At 43.6% G+C, this 16,653-nt stretch overlaps 1 protein-coding gene across 1 annotated transcript in view; it reads left to right on the top strand.

Moving 5' to 3' along the window:
* LOC115932779 (sortilin-related receptor-like) overlaps nt 1–16,653 on the top strand; it is a 308,035-nt gene that overhangs the window by 226,104 nt on the left and 65,278 nt on the right. Inside the window, exons 39-45 of the mRNA XM_055365626.2 lie at nt 1,330–1,332; nt 2,515–2,684; nt 3,733–3,864; nt 5,846–5,946; nt 7,129–7,375; nt 8,047–8,185; nt 15,479–15,652. Coding sequence (XP_055221601.2) covers nt 1,330–1,332; nt 2,515–2,684; nt 3,733–3,864; nt 5,846–5,946; nt 7,129–7,375; nt 8,047–8,185; nt 15,479–15,652 — 966 coding nt within the window. The remainder of the gene's footprint in view (nt 1–1,329; nt 1,333–2,514; nt 2,685–3,732; nt 3,865–5,845; nt 5,947–7,128; nt 7,376–8,046; nt 8,186–15,478; nt 15,653–16,653) is intronic.

The following is a 16,653-nucleotide window of genomic DNA, read 5'->3' as shown; positions in this document are numbered from 1 at the left end:
TGTAACATGGGGTCTTTACCACAGAGACATGAAATTATGATACTTTGAAAAATAATCTCTTATTTGCTTTTCTTCACTCTGTTTCCAGTTCTTATTCATTTAAAGCTTCTTTATTCCCTCTGTGCCCTCTTTCCTGCCCATACCTCTTGGTGAAGGTAAATGGCTGGAGTTAACTTCCATCTGCGGTGGGTGGTGGTGTCTGCGTGGACAGCCATAAGCACCGAATGAATCATGAAAGAAGTGTGTGGTCTCCACAGGCAGGGCAGGGCAGCCCTCTCTTTTGCTCACTGCTGCCAGCTTGCCCTGGTGTTTTTCATGCTAAGTTCGTTAGTCCCTTAATTTAATCTTTCATCATTACCAGAGTAATTAACATACCTCACTGTGGAGACTTGAAAAGAACCACCACTTCAGCAAATTCCAACAAATGAGCAGATAATATTCAAATATTTCCCTCACAAGAGCTGTTATTGATGAGGGCGTGGGTTAGTAGGGTTTGAGTGATTGCTCTTAAGGGGCTGGAGTGCCTACTTTTGTAATAAATATTTCTGAAGATAATTCAGCAAGGGACAAAACACTTTGTTTAAAGCCATCTATACTGGCAGGAAAGCTATTTTCTCTTCTACTGGAAGATAGAACAGGGAATGAAGTGGAGAAATCTCATTCCATTGTGGGCCACCTCCTATGTAAAAGAGAAAAAAAAAAAAAAAAGGCATGGCATAGGAGGCAGGGATATACCAGGAAAGAAAAAGATGCTTTCACAGGACTAATGGGGGCCGTAATATCTTTGCAAAGATGAGGTAATCTGGGCATCTGGAAGGATTTTTTAAACGCAAGAATTTTTCTTCCTTTACAATTACTATGAAAACACACATTCCTAGGCTGTATGTATGGCAGGACCAGCCAAGAATTCCATTCCTTTTCCAGGGTAAGCATTGTGCCCTGGAATGCCGCATGCTGCTCTGAACATAATCCTAAAACAAGTATTTCTGGATTCAGGTTCTACTTTATGGGTATTAGTTTCTTAGAGGAAAAAAAAGCCCAGAGTGACAGAATCTGGTTTATAGATGCTGGAGAGAGATGTGGGGCAAAAGCCTTGCTCCTGCAAATGTAGCTTTCATGTCCCTATACCTTAGCTGGCCCCCTCCCTGGGAATGACAGCAGGAAGGTTTCCTTGACAACCAAAAGGGGAGGTAGGTTACCATGTGATGGTAACATAGATACTTCTAAAGTGAGCTGGAACCAGAGGAAAAGAAGGAAAACTTACCTTATTAAAAATTGTAGGTAGATTTATTTTTTTGATGCATTATCTATATTACAGCTTTTATAAAGAAGGTGAGTGGTACATGTTAAGTCACTGAGTGTATGGAATCAGGAAGTGGGCAGGAATGGCTAACCCAGGCATGCAGCAAAAGAATTCCGATTTGCATCTTGGTCCCATATGCAACACACTGTCAAGATGCACACTTTAGACACAGATGCTGGTGTGCTGCTTGTGTCCACTCCTGGGGAAGAATCTGGATGTTTCCCAGGCCGTTCCCTAAGTGGACAAGAGAGTGTACTGGGTCTTCCTATTTCCAGTTGTCTGACATTAGGTAAGTATCTTCAGCACTCAGGACCTTCATTTCTACATCTTAAAAATCATCCGCACTAGTGTCTGTATCATAACAGGCAGCACAGTGTAGTGGTTAAAGCATAGACTCTGGATCCAGAGTGCCTGGGTTCCAGTCTTGGTTCTGCCACTTGCTAGTTGTGTGACCTTGGGTGAGTTACTTAACCTCTCTGGTCTCAGTTTTCTCATTTGTAAAATTTGGTTAACAAGAGTTCTACCATCAGGCAGTTGTTGTGGGTCTTAAACAATACCCGATACGTAGTAAGCACATTATACACAATATGTACACAATTTATATTTGTTGAGTAGAAACAGAATTTTTGTGGTGATTATGTTGTGGAACATTTTGTAAATAACCAAGAACAAATGCATTATTAGTATTATTTTGGAGATCTAAGAGGTTCGTAGAATTGCCATATGGTGTTGTGAACAATATGAATAAGTGAGCAAATTGATTAGAGACCTTAGTTACAAAGCTTCAGTGACTAATGGTCTCTCGTCAACAAGATGATGGTGCTGTGGTGATACAGTCACGTGAGGAGGGAGAACAGGGCGATTGGTGTAATTAGGTTGGCAAGTGTGACTTGAAGACTGGCAGGCTTAGCCCCGAAGTATGGTTGTTGAAGCATGCATATTGGGAGATTTAGAATAAAGAAAAACATAACAAGTGAAACACTTGCAGATGAAGAAACAGATTCACTGGAGTTTAAGTAACTTGCCTGAGGCAGAAATGTGATTCCATTACACACCTCCTGAGTCTTGATTTCTGTGCTCTTCACTTGGTCCACACCACATGCCAATGAATTTGAGGTTTGTGTGTGAGAAACAAATAGGTCAGATGTGCTAGGACCTCTTCAGCATCCCCTGGGTCCAACCTCCCACGTGTCTTGTGTGTCTGGCGGAAGAGAACGAGTTCATTCTGTATGCTGTGAGGAAATCCATCTACCGCTATGATCTGGCCTCGGGAGCCACCGAGCAGTTGCCTCTCACCGGGCTACGGGCAGCAGTGGCCCTGGACTTTGACTATGAGCACAACTGTTTGTATTGGTCCGACCTGGCCTTGGACATCATCCAGGTGAGTCAGCGCTTGGTCTGACTGTGGGAGCTGTGCATCGTGACTGCCCTGTCCTGATAAGCTGCATGCAGAATGGCCTATGGAAATGGGCAGTTAGAAGTTTGTAAGTGTTACTCATCTCAGGGCTGACAGGTGAAAGTTTCCAGTCTTCTGTGTTAGTATTTTTCTTTCTCTGTCTTCATCTGTTCATATAGGAAGGATAAAGAAAGCCCTAAATCCACAGACCTGCTTGAAAGTGAGGTCTTGCTTTTCCTGCTGGGAAAGTGTTGGGACTAGTAATGTAGGATGATTAGTTGCCCCCCTATTGTGCCAACTGCCTCTTGAGCATCTTTCTTCCCAAGCCATGATACAGTAACGCTTGACTTACCCATAGCTCACATAATTGTCCACTTCAGCTGCTCTGAACACAAGTAAGAACCAGGAAGTAAGCATTAAAGAGCCCTGGACGGGCCAGGTAGATAGCCATACGCTCAAACCCATGCATTTAAAGGAGAGCTATTTGATCTTTATTCATTGTCTACTTAATCCTTTTAGAAAAGCAATTCCAACAAATTTTTATCTAGATTCCAACCCAACAGAAATTTCACAGTGCCTGGGTATTTGAGGGGCTTGGGGTGGGGGATGGCGGTGATGCTGAATGGAGCTGTCCAACAATAGCACTTGATGGCTAAGAGCCTCACAGGGAAGAAAGAGTATAAAAGCAGACACAAGAACTGAAATGTAACAGCAGTCTGGTTTCACTTATTTTAAAAGCAAACAGACTCATACAATCTCAGTAATCTCCGACTTTATTATTGCCATACAGCATAATTTAGTAACCAGTGTTCATAATGATAATGCAGAGTAATATATATGATTAAATTCTCTTTATTCTGCTTAAAAAACAAAAATGTAGCTGGCTTCATGTGTCTGGAAAGTTTACTAACGTAAAACCTCTCATCCCTTGCCAGTCCTGCCAGTTGAATAAAGGGTTACCCTTCATGGGACTGACTTGGCAGGGGGTCATTTGAACAGTTCCTAGCATTTATTATTACTTTTCTCTCTTAAGCGCCTCTGTTTGAATGGAAGCACAGGGCAAGAGGTGATCATCAATTCTGGCCTGGAGACAGTAGACGCTTTGGCTTTTGAACCCCTCAGCCAGCTGCTTTACTGGGTAGATGCGGGCTTCAAAAAGATTGAGGTATGTGTATTTTCGTGCTGTTCTTAATTAAGGGAGCAGGCGGGGCACCTGGGCTTCGAGCCACATTTGACACAGAGGCAAGGGCCAGTGTGTCAGATTACTCAGGAAATTTACTGCGAGTTTCCAGAGAATGGACCAGCTGAGCCTCTGGAGAGGAGAGAAAAGGGGGTAAGTACCTGGGAGTTGATCTTTTGGCTAGCAGAAGCTTAGCTAATAACAATAAATGGTAGTATTTTTATTTTATTTATATATGTACTTATTTATTTTATTTATATACTATTTTTGTTTTATTTTACTACTTTTATTAAACATGATGGCAAAAACTACAATTACTTTTGCATCAACCTAAATCATGGTATTATTATAATGCTATAACAATAATCGTCTAGTATTATTTTAGTCGATTAGAGTGATAGCAACAATATCATCATCACCACTGTTATTAATCCCCATTTCTCTGCAACTTAGCTACCTAGTAACCTGTCCCACCTTATATACCCAAGGCAAGGATGATGAGTGACCTCTAAACTGCCAAATCTTTGTCTGGGGGAATGTAGTATGCTAGCTCACTGCCTCAGCACCTCTTTATACTGACTCTGCATGGAGAGACGGCATGTGGGTGAAGTGGGAAGTGCAGTAGAAGCAGGGAGAGGCAGAGAGCTAAGAGGAATTGCAAGACGAAAGACACAGACTTGAGAGATAGACCCGGGTGTAGGCTTGACTCCACTAGCTCAGCGACATGGGGCAAGGTACTTATGCTTTCTAAACTTAAGTTGCTTCATGCGTTAGATGGAGATTCATTTATTCACGCAACCATTTGACAGGGGTTCTCTGCATGATACATATGGTTTAGGTTCTGATGATAAAGCAGTGGGCAGGACACACACGTTCTTGTTCCAGTAGAGCCTAGATTTTAGTGGAGGAAGCAAAATAATAAATCAGTTCTGTTGGTGGTACATGCTGCAAAGACTCTGAAACAGTGCAGTGTGATTGCGCTTTTGGAGAGTGGGGCAACATTAGAATAGGCAGACAGAGCAGGCAACTTGAGGTTGATGTCTTAGCTGAGCCCTGGCTGAGAAGAGGATGATCTTGTGTCCACCTCATGGGGATGCTGATAGAAGTGAACTGGCATCTACTGAATGCTGCCTCGGTGGTTGTGTTATTGCTGTTTCTCTCCTTTCTTTAATTGCGTGTGGTCAGCACTTGGCTAGGGGCTAGAAGAATGCAGGTGATGCACAAGCACCCACCTTTTCACAGGCTGTGGGGCGACCACTGCACAACTCAAATACTGTTGGTGCAAAATGGTGTCAGATGAGCCAAGGTGCAGAGCTACTGATGCTTATTGGGCCAGGTGGGTCAGAAGAGTTAGGAAAGGAGGCAGGCCTGGCAGTGAGGTTTGAAGGAGAGTTATGCCTTGATTAGAGTAAGCAGTGGGGCAGGTAGGCCCAGGATGGGATGTGGCAAGAGCAGACGGGAGTGAGTCCGCATCAGGCTTGGAGAAGCAAGAGATGACCAGCCTGGCTGACGGGAAGGAGCAAGAATATGAGTCCCACCTGTGGACTCTTCATTGCAAGGCTGTGACATTGAGAATTTGTTTTATGGGAGTGTGGAGCCATCGATTGCCTTGGAACGTGGAGTGACACGGGATGGTGAAATAAGTAAATGCTCATTTGCTTATTTACTTATTTGAGTAATTTACTTATTGATACTGCTTTGTCCAGATCATCATGCCCTGGAAACTGGGGCATACATGGTTCTAGCTCCTCTTTCAGACCACTTGAAAATTGTCCCATGAGTCAGAGGAAGGAACAGCGCATTGTGACTAGAAGTTGGGGCAGGTTTCCCAGATGGGTCAGGTCAGGGAAATAGGCAGGCATGGAGGGGGCATGTCTGTAGCAGAAGCTGAGTAGCCATCTTTGGCAATGGGGGTCTTTAAGGAGCTCCGATCCATCTCAGCCTCTTTTCCCCCTGTTTTTGTCAGGTAGCTAATCCAGATGGCGACTTCCGACTCACAATCGTCAATTCCTCTGTGCTTGATCGTCCCAGGGCTCTGGTCCTCGTGCCCCAAGAGGGGAGGGGTAAGTGTTGCCCCAAAAGGAAATCAGTCTTGCGTCCAATGCTACACTAATAGATTCTCATGGAAACACAGACTGCGGGACAAAAACTCTTGTTTCTCATGATGGTGGTTGAAATGGTCTATTAACTGAGAAGTTTGAGACCACAGCTTAGTCATTGTGGTCAGGTAACTCCGTTCGCTTTTTGTTAGCCAGTGTCAGAGTCTCTTTAGGCATCCAGATGTCTTGCATCTGTGGGTTGTTTCTCTAGAAAAGTTGATGTTAAAAGAGAGCTTCTGTAGACATAGACAGGCCTGCTTGGATATTGTGAGAACTTTCTCTTGAGTTTCATGCATGGTACAAACATTTAATTCATTCCATCTTTCCCCTGCCTTCCCAGCATGTGTAGGTTTTCTTATGTACAATCAGTGTGCACTTGGGGAAGGCAAAGGTGCTTTTTATTAACTCATTAACTGAAGGAAACATAATTAAGAGGGAAATTCTGGATTTGACATTCTGGCTTTTCCTCTCTCGTAGCATTTATGATAGAGAATTGGCACAATTTTTTTCAAGGAAAATTCTAAGAGTAATGTATGTACTTGGTTGACAATATTGAGAGAGAACAGCACTTTATGAAAAAAATTTGCTTTCTTTCTTTTCATTCTCAACCCTTTACCCTCACACTTCCTAGTGGTAATCATTGTTAATAATGTCTTGTGTATCTTTCGTGATTGCTTTTACTTATGTACAAGTATTATCTTTAAAACACACACATATACACACACATACACGCCAGATAGAATTGTAGTATAGTTACTATTCTGTACCTTTTTAAACAAACTTAATATGTATTGAAAATAGTTCTGTGTGAGCATATATAGATTTTTAGGTTTCACAGTATTCTATTATATGTACCATAATGTGTCACTTCCTCTGCTGATTAACATTTAGTTTAATATACATACATATACATTTCTTTGTATATTATCTTTGCATAATTTGATTTTATCTATAGATAAATTCTAGTAAAGGAATTTCCAGGTGAAGGAATTTAAGTAGTTTCAGGTGTTGTCATTACATATTGTTATAATAATGCTGAAATAACCAGCCGGATCATTCGAAAGGAGTTTCTGACCTTTTCTGGAGTAGTATTTGAGCTCCCATTTCTCTAGTATTGATGAGGTATGTGTTCTGTCCCCATTTTCGCTAGGGTGATGTTCTGGACAGACTGGGGAGACCTGAAGCCTGGGATTTATCGGAGCAATATGGATGGTTCTGCTGCCTATCGCCTGGTGTCAGAGGATGTGAAGTGGCCCAGTGGCATCTCTGTGGACGACCAGTGGATTTACTGGACGGATGCCTACCTGGACTGCATAGAGCGGATCACGTTCAGTGGCCAGCAGCGCTCCGTTATTCTGGACAACCTCCCGCACCCCTATGCCATTGCTGTCTTTAAGGTGAGTCCATTTGTTGCTGCTGGACAGTCTGCTAGAGCGGGTGAGGAGGATATGAGATCAGGAGCCTGCATCCCTGGGCTTTGCAGAGAAGCTGTTTAACTTCTTAAAGGTTGCCTTTTTTCCAAATTTGAGATAACTTATTTTCAGCCTATGGAGGGATGCCAGGCAGAGGCGCCAAGGGTCCAGGCTCCCCTGCTGTTCACATTTCAAAAGGTTAAAAGTGAAGGCTCTTCCCATGAACATTCCCAGTTTGCCCCTCAGTGTCAGTAGCCTCATTTCGGGGTGGTGTCTTCATTTCTTGTGCGCTTTGCTCACTTTATTCTCTGATGACTTCTGGTGAGCTCTGCACCACCTATGGTGCCTTGCAGTTCTTTTTCGACTCTGGAGAGCAACATGGAGTTGGGAAGCAGATTTCAAGCTGAGGGGGTTGGGTTTGTGTCATAAACTTGAATGCTTATCAGACAGTTTCTTTTGGGCAGTTTCTTCTGTGGGGTTATATGGTGAGGTTTGGATAAAATTGCTGTCCTTTGCATTTAAGTAGAATCTTGATCAGGCCAGTCATTCAGCCAATAAATGTTAGTTGTCTCCTGCCTGGGGGAACTCTTACCGTTAGAGAGAACCAGAGTAAAGAATGAAAGAGCTGGACTAACGGGCAAAGGTTTTCTTTTTAGAATGAAATCTACCGGGATGACTGGTCACAGCTCAGCATATTCCGAGCTTCCAGATACAGTGGGTCCCAGATGGAGATTCTGGCAAACCAGCTCACGGGGCTCATGGACATGAAGATTTTCTACAAGGGGAAGAACACTGGTAAGCCGGAGTCTCTTCTTTTGTCTCTGTAGAGTTGATCTCAAGAAAGGGGCTGCGTGTGGCCAATCTCTGCTCAGAGTAGGAGCTGGCAGCCTGCATCTTTGTTGTCACGACAACATGCACATTATTTAATTTCTTCCTAATGACATCTTAATTTCTTTTCTAATGATACACAAACAGCTGGAAGACAGCATGCTTTTGCCTGCCTAGAGTGTTGGTGCTTGGTGGGTAATTACACCCTCCTCCTGCCCTTGGCCCCTGACTGATTGGTGGCGCGGCTTCTGTTGCAGCTGGGAGAGTCCTAACATGTGCTTAATCCCTGTTTGGCACACTTGCAGGAAGAGACTCTGTGCTGGGTGCTCAGATAGTTGTTGCTTCCTGTCAGGGACTCTTGCTTGTTCTCCGGTTGCTCAGATGACCTACTGCTCATTGACTGTACCTACCTCTGCTGGAATGGTGCTGTGTAGTTAGGTGTTGTTTTAATTAACTTTTCCCACCATGAAACTCTAAACCCCATGAAGAAAGAGATGGTCTTTTTTATTCCCCGATAGTTTTACCAGTGTCTAGCACTTTGTAGGTGCTCAATTCATATTTGTTGAAAGAATAAGGGATGAAAAGGGAGGGGAAGAATTGCAGTGAGTGCAGACAGTAGCTGTCTTAGAGATCTACCGGGCGAGGCTTCAAGAACTGCTATGAGGCTTTGAGCTGCTAGTCCTGGAGTCTGAGACTATTCAGTGGAAAGCCTTTATCATTTCATGACTGCTCTTTAATTTTGCTTATCTCCCAGCCATACTATTGATTCTAGAGGAGAAGGATCAGAGGATTACCAAGAAGAATAGTCCCTTTAAGAATTTCCCTCTTTATCTCAGCAGGATTAAATGGCATCCTGGGTTTGCTGATTCTCCTTTATTGACAAACTGCTAAGTTTTCTGTTCTTAACTGGAATGTTGATATTGTTTTATGGTTCTTGGCTGACCCTATACTAAGAGAAAATTGACAGGGGAAATAATACTGTTATAGATATCATTGTTATCCTCTTGGGATTGTGAAGATAGCATGAGAACACCCTGGGAAAACTATAAAGTGTCTTACAAATGTAAGACGATATTATTTGTTATGTCTTCACCACTGACCTGTGAGGTAGGGAAGGCTGGTATTATGATCCATGGTTTATAGATGAGGGAATTAAATCTCAGATATGAATTAGCTTTCCCAAAATATTCTCACTAGTTTAGGAGCTGGGCTTTTGTTGCAATTCTGCCGCTAAATGGAGAAGTCACATTCTTTCTTAGAGGAGGCACCTGTTTTAGAATAAGGAGAGTTGAAGGAATCTTGCTTCTCAGCTCCAGTGACTGAAATCTTCAGACCTTTGTTTAATGGAGGATACCCACCCCTACTGATCTGACTTGCTAGCTAGCAGAGTGGATTTTTAGTATTTCTCCAAGTGGATTTTTAGCATTTCTCCACGTTACCACTTAGTCCAGAAGAGAGGGTTTTCATTTTTACAAGTGCTTGTATGCATGTGTTTGATTTGCACACAGGAGCTTCTGAAACACTGTGTGCAGATGAAGCCAGTGGCTACCCGGTCACAACTTACTTCCCAGTCTTGACTGTCCACTTCATCCCAAGAACTTGGGCACAGCTGACATGCAGTCACACCTGTGACTGAGGAGCAGTGTGGGAGGAGAGAGTTTGTGGTCTCAGCACATGCAAACATGGTGTCTTGGTGCCAATCAGACAGGTCTGCAATCCTCATCTTAGGTGTAGTTTCCCTTTCATGCCTCAAAGAGTCATCTTCATTTAAATTAGCCAGAGTCATTTTGGGGCCCAGAGTGAGGTCTGGATAGATGACAGGCTGGTTTAAAAGGGAGATATGTATTAGCAGGGCATAGTGGCACATGCCTGTAGTCTCAGCTACTCAGGAGGCGGAGGTGGGAGCATCACCTGAGCTCAGGAGGTTGAGGCTGCAGTTAGCCAAGATCGTGCTGCTGCACTCCATCCTGGGTGACAGAGTGAGACCCTGTCACCGAAAAAAAAAAAAATGGCTGGGGGAGATCTGTGTTGGTGAATAGAACACATACCTGGACCTGTGCATGGGCGGCTGTGACTGTCCCTTTGGCCATGGCCAGTTATCGCCTCTCTGCTCCTTTCTGTTTGCCTTTGGGATTTTCTCTTGCTGTCCTTTGGTTGTGAGCAGGATACTTCCAGGAGACCTACTGCCTCCAAACACAGGGCTGGAGAAGGACATTTTTGTCTTTCTCTGCAGCCCAGTTTGGGTCAAATCAAAGCTTTTGCAATGGTGTCTGGCTGTCAGCACTGTCTATGAGCACTCCGCACCTCTTGGCCTTGAACTTGTTTGCTCTAACCTGCTTGCTTTTTTTGGACACTGAGAGGACACTTGCTTTTTTGGACATTGTATTACAGATCCACGGTGTGTGTTGGATCTAGCACTTGGAGAAATGCTAAAAATCCACTCTGCCAGCTAGCAAGTCAGATCAGTAGGGGTGGATGTCCTCCATCAAGCAAGGGCCTGAATATTTCAGTCACTGGAGCTAAGAAGCAAGATTCCTTCAACTCTCCTTATTTTAAAACAGGTGACTCCTCTAAGAAAGAATGTGACTCCTGTCCATCTTTATTATTTTTGTTGTCTCCTCCTAACACATTCGGGACTTTCTACAGTAGTCTGCTTATTTGCCATTTTGCTTTCTGTGATTTCAGCTACCTGTGGTCAACCACTGTCCAAAAATATATATGGAAGATTCCAGAAATAAACAATGTATAAGATTTAAATTGCTTGCTGTTCTGAATAGTGTGATGAAATCTTGTACTGTCTCCTCCCTGTCCCACCTGGGATGTGAATCCTCCCTTTGTCCAGCGTCTCATGCTGTTGATGCTGCCGGCTCATTAGTCCCTTTAGGAGCCGGCTGGGTTATCAGGGTGTCAAAGTACTGCAGTTCTTGTACGCAAGGAACCCTTATTTTACTTCATGATGACCCTACACCTCAAGAGTAGTGATTCCAGTAATTTGGATATGCCAAAGAGAGGTTGTAAAGTGCTTCCTTTAGGGAAAGGGTGAAAGTTCTAGACTTAATAAGGGAGGAAAAAAAATCTTACACCAAGTTTGCTAAGATCTGCTGTAAGAACGAACCTTCTATCTCTGAAATTGTAAAGAAAGAAAAAGAAATTCATGCACAGTATAGGTTTGGTCGTATCTGCAGTTTCAGGTGTCACCTAGGGGTCTTGGAATTGGGGGTTTTGGAATAAGAGGGGACTACTATATTAACCAAGTGTTAAATAATAATAATTGATAGTAACTACATTTATTGAGGGGTTGCTGTGTTATAAGTACCACAGTAATGTGCTTTGTGGGCTTGTATAACCTCACTTCGTCTTCCCAAAGACTTCTATATGTACTATCAATATTTCCATTTTATAGATGAGAATATGAAAGTCTGGTTTAGTAACTTGTGTAGGTCACACTTTTAGTAAGTGGTAAGAATTTGCACTGTGGCCCGTTGACTTCAAAGCCTGAACTTCGATAAAACCACCAGGCTCTGCTCCCTCTGTCATGTGTTGCTAGAATAGCAGTGCCCTGGTAGTATGACAGCAGTTCAGAAGTACTGTTCTAGATTTTGACTGATGATGGTTCATAATAAAAATGTTGTTCAGTTGCAACATTTATCAATTTGAAATATTTGGTTATAAATGGATAACAAAAAATGCATTTTTCCTTTATAGCTAGCTGGTTTTTATTTTTTATTTGTTTAGTTTTTTTGGAGACAGAGTCTTGTTCTGTTGCCCCGGCTGGAGTGCAGTGGCATGATATTGGCTCACTGCAACCTCTGTCTCCTGGGTTCAAGCAATTCTCATGCCTCAGCCTCCTAAGTAGCTGGGACTAAAGGCATGTGCCACCATGCCTGGCTAATTTTTTGTATTTTAGTAGAGATTGGGTTTCACCATGTTGCCCAGGCTGGTCTTGAACTCCTGAGCTCAGGCAATCTGCACACCCCAGCCTCCCAAAGTGCTAGGATTTACAGGTGTGAGCCACTGTGTCTGGCCACTAGCTGGTTTTTAAATGGTATAACTGGAATTTGTTCTTTGTAAAGTGTGTTTTTTCTTTAAAGAGGTTACAAGATTGTTGATGTATTCAGTTGCTCCTGCAATGGCTCTTGGAGCTTTGGAATTCTTTTGCAGTTTTGGAATTCTCCTTTAGAGCCTGCAGTAAGTATGTGCTTTTAAGTATCTATAATGAGGGCACATATTTATTATTTGAGGTAGATTTGATTTTGATAATTGCCAAGTGTATAGATACTTGAGATGATGACATTTTTGGCTCCTAAAGTATTCCTGGAGGAATTTTCCAAACAGGAAATGTGAAAATGTTCTGAACATGCCCAGTGAAGACATCACGGGGCTACGTGTTTGATCTTCTAAGGGAATGTCTTTGAAGATGATTGTCCACTGTTCACATTGAGATGACGGTTTTCATATTGCCTGGTCCACTCAAGACAATCGTCATCCTGTATAAAGGGTCTGTGGCTGTGGTAGAACTGCCATCATAGGAGCTGGTGAATTACCCTTCCATCTTCTTCCAGGTTCTCTCTGATGCAGCTCTCCCATTTTCCATTCTCTGGCTTCAGACTAGCCTAGACATTCCTGCCCCTGCCTACCTCTTAGGATCAGTGACTTGGTTAGCTTGTTTTGCAGTTTGCCCCTGGTTACTGCCTCAGAGTACAGTTTCATACATTTCTGCCTAGATCAGCCTCCTGAAATATGATACCCCATTTTGAGTTCTCTACTCTTAGCTCTTCTTGCTTGTTTGGATAGGAATATTTGCTCTGCATATGAAAATGTTAGTTACATGATTTTACAGACATGATCCCTGTGAAAAAAATCATCCTGTAATAGAGTAGTTTTTTTTATTTGTTCGTTTTGTTTGTTTGTTTGTTTTTGAGACAGGCTCTGGCTCTGTTGCCCAGGCTGGAGTGCAGTGGCGCCATCTCAGCTAACTGCGGCCTCTGTCTCCTGGGCTTAAGCAATCCTCCCACTTCAGCCTCTGAAGTGGCTGGGATCACAGATGTGTACCCAGCTAATTTTGCTTATTTTTTTGTGTGGAGGCAGTCTTCACTATGTTGCTCAGGGTGGTCTCGATCTCCTGGGCTCGAGTGATCCTCCCACCTCGGCCTCCCAAAGTGCTGGGATTACAGATGTGAGCCACTGCACCCAGCCGGTAATAGAGTATTTTAAAATAACATCATATTCCATTATTGTTCAGGATCTTGGAACATTGAGTGATATATTGTCCTTTGAATACAAAACACGTGTTCCCACATCCTTGTTTGAGTTGTTTCTCATGAGTGGTGGCTCTATGTCAATTCTGCATTCCCTCTTGTAGCCAGTGGCCTGTACCTTTGAACTAAAGGAGCCATCTGTGCCCACTAATGGATCAGAGTGAAGGGATGTCTGGGACTTCTGCTCTAGTCAACTGGTTAGTCTGCTATGGTAATTAAGCTGTTATGATTGATTATTTACTGAACCTTTTGGACTCTTTCATCATGTGGACTTCCCTTCCTCTGGAGGTGTATGTTTTCTCTCTATTTACTGAATCTTTTGGAATGTTTCATCATATGAACCTCCCTTCCTCTGGACGTGTATGTTTTCTCTTTGGTAATACCTCTTAGTCTTTTCCTTGGCATCATAATAACGTTGTTGCCATAGCATTGTGATTTTTATTTTTATTTGTAATGTAAATTAACCAATGATGTGCCCACACACCCAAAGCTACTGAGTATATTATCCATATCGACACTGATTGTCATTAATGAACTTCGTCTAACCTGTAGGCCAGGATAGGCATGGCTTAGATGAATGCTTGGCTGGGTGGCAACAGATGATTTGGATATGGTGCTGAAGTGTGGGAGGGCATCTCTGTCCATGACATAGCACGAATGAAGAATTAGCAATTGAGTTTTATCTAAGTTTTTATGTTCATTTTTCCCATTTTCATGATTAATGATTGCAGTCAAAAGAAAAAACATGATTTCATAGTTTCTGTGACCCCATAGTTGTATCATGTTTCAGATTGTTATAAAATGGTTTATGCATCTTCTTACCTGCCATCCCCGGAACGATGTAGGGGATAGGATGGCACTTTTGCCATCCTCGTTCATCCACAAAGGCTCCTTCTCAAGAGTGCAGTGGTGGATTTTACAAACTCTCTCCGGTGCTGCCTTTAGTAAGCTGAACCAGAGAAAAGATTGGCAGGAGTGGGCTAGATGAGCATGAACTAGTCCTTACATGAACACATTGCACAGCAGTGGCTGATGAGTACTGTGGTCGGCTCCTCCTTTAGCTCTTGAGGGGCACTCTGGCACAAAGGAATTGAGAAGGGGAGGCCTGGATTTTTGTCCTGGGCCCACCATTAACCAGGTGTATGTTCTAATTAAGGCCTTTGGGGCCCTAAGGAGCAGAAACCCACTCAAGCTAGCTCAAGTGAATGGTTTTATGGAATGAATAAAGGAGCCCAAAGTTGAAAGTCTAGGAGAGCCTCATGGGGACTGGAGCTGTTCTTTCTCTTTCCCTCTCATTAGGCCTCTTCTCTCCATAAGTCTCTTTCTTTTTTAAAAAAAAATTATTCAGAATTTTGAAGGCAATGTTCAACTATATTATAGCCACTAGTGTTGTAATTGAGAAGTCCAAAGACATTCTGATTCTTTTTTAAATTAAAAAAAAAATTTTTTAAGGGATAGGATCTTGCTATATTGCCCAGGCTGGATTCGAGCTCCCAGGCTCAAGTGATCCTCCTGCCTCAGCCTCCTGAGTAGCTGGGGCTACAGGTGCGTGCTGCCATGCCTGGCCTCCTTAAGTCTCTTTTAGTCTCCTGACGGTCTGCAGACTGAGCTTATCTGCATACCCAGAGTTTTGACTTCCACACGGTTTTGGCTTGCCATGCGCCACTTCAACACCCATGCTCTGTGACCCTTTCCCTGGCTCCAGCTCCTTGGTTGCTTTCTTGTCTTTCAGTGACCCAATTACAAATTCCCAGGAGGAACCCTGCTGCCTGGTTTGGCTCTGGGGCAGTCTGATCTGGCTGAAGACAGGATGCAAGTCACTGGTTATACTGAGTAGAAGTTTTCAGCACAGTAGGCGCCCCAAAGCTTGCCACTTGACCCTTGAGAGCTTCTCGCTGTCCTTTCCGTAAGACGAGGAGGTTGCAGTGGGTCTCCTTCTTGTATTCAGTACCTCCCTCATGGTGTGTATTAACCTACCTGCTGCTGTTTGTCTTCCCTCCAGGAAGCAATGCCTGTGTGCCCAGGCCATGCAGCCTGCTGTGCCTGCCCAAGGCCAACAACAGTAGAAGCTGCAGGTGTCCAGAGGGCGTGTCCAGCAGTGTGCTTCCATCAGGGGACCTGATGTGTGACTGCCCTCAGGGCTATCAGCTCAAGAACAATACCTGTGTCAAAGAAGGTACTTCCCTTTTTCTTTTTTGCCTGTCATCCTCCTTCCTTTGTTTCCTGCTCCCCGCCAGGGGAGGGAGGGATAGCTCTCTGTTTCCTAACCTTTTCGTGTTATTGGAAAAAGTCCAAGGTAAAAATCAAACCTACCAGATACTCACAAGAATACTGGTTTGGGTTCTAAGGCCTGGTAAGGGTCAAAGAGGCCCTTCAGTCCTCACTCAGAACAAGCCTACGCTGTACCTTTCTAAGTAGTAGCTGTGGTTTTTGGTTTCGTGTCAGATGGCACAGGCTTTCTTCAGGGTCTCCCTTTTTATTCTTTTGCTTCTTCCTCTCCTCACCCATCCCTCACATCCAGGTTTCTTACCTTCTCCTGTTTTGCATAAGTTGGACCAACCTGATTGGGAAAAATAACCAGTGTGACTCCTTCCGCATTGACTTACTCTCACCTAACGGTTGTCCATCCTCTCACCGTAGCCTAGCCCAGTGTGTCCTGAACTTTCAGACCAATGTTTGCAAAGCACTTTGAGTCTAGACCTTGTGCCATGACCAAGCGGCAAGAGCAGCCTTACACCCACTCCCCCTCTGAATTTGAATATAGAGATTTAACATTTCTTTCCTCCGAAGTTAAAACATTTTTCCTTCCTGTGTAATTTTTACCGTCACCACTTCCCCCGCCTCCAGCGTCATGTTTCTGTGAGTGAGGTGAACCCCTGCAGGGGCACCTTGCCATGAAGTGCATGGATTGATGGCCAGAATTTCTGCTTTTCCTTATCTGTGATTCTATTTGCCTTTTTTTTTTTATATTTTAAAGAGACAAGAAAGAGACAGGGTCTTGCTGTATTGCCCAGGCTGGCACATTCACGGCTCACTGCAGCTTCAACTCAAACTCCTGGGCTCAAGGGATCCTCCTGTCTCAGCTTCCCATGAAGCTAGGACTACAGGCACGAGCCCGGCTAATTTCTTTTATAGGGATGAGGTCTCACTTTGTTGCCCAGTCTGGTCTTGAACATC

Source organism: Gorilla gorilla, chromosome 18 (genome assembly GCF_029281585.2).
Source record: "Gorilla gorilla gorilla isolate KB3781 chromosome 18, NHGRI_mGorGor1-v2.1_pri, whole genome shotgun sequence".
NCBI classification, from domain to species: domain Eukaryota; kingdom Metazoa; phylum Chordata; class Mammalia; order Primates; family Hominidae; genus Gorilla; species Gorilla gorilla.
Note: the sequence above shows the minus strand (reverse complement) of the source record. Positions and strands in the feature narration are given on the sequence as shown.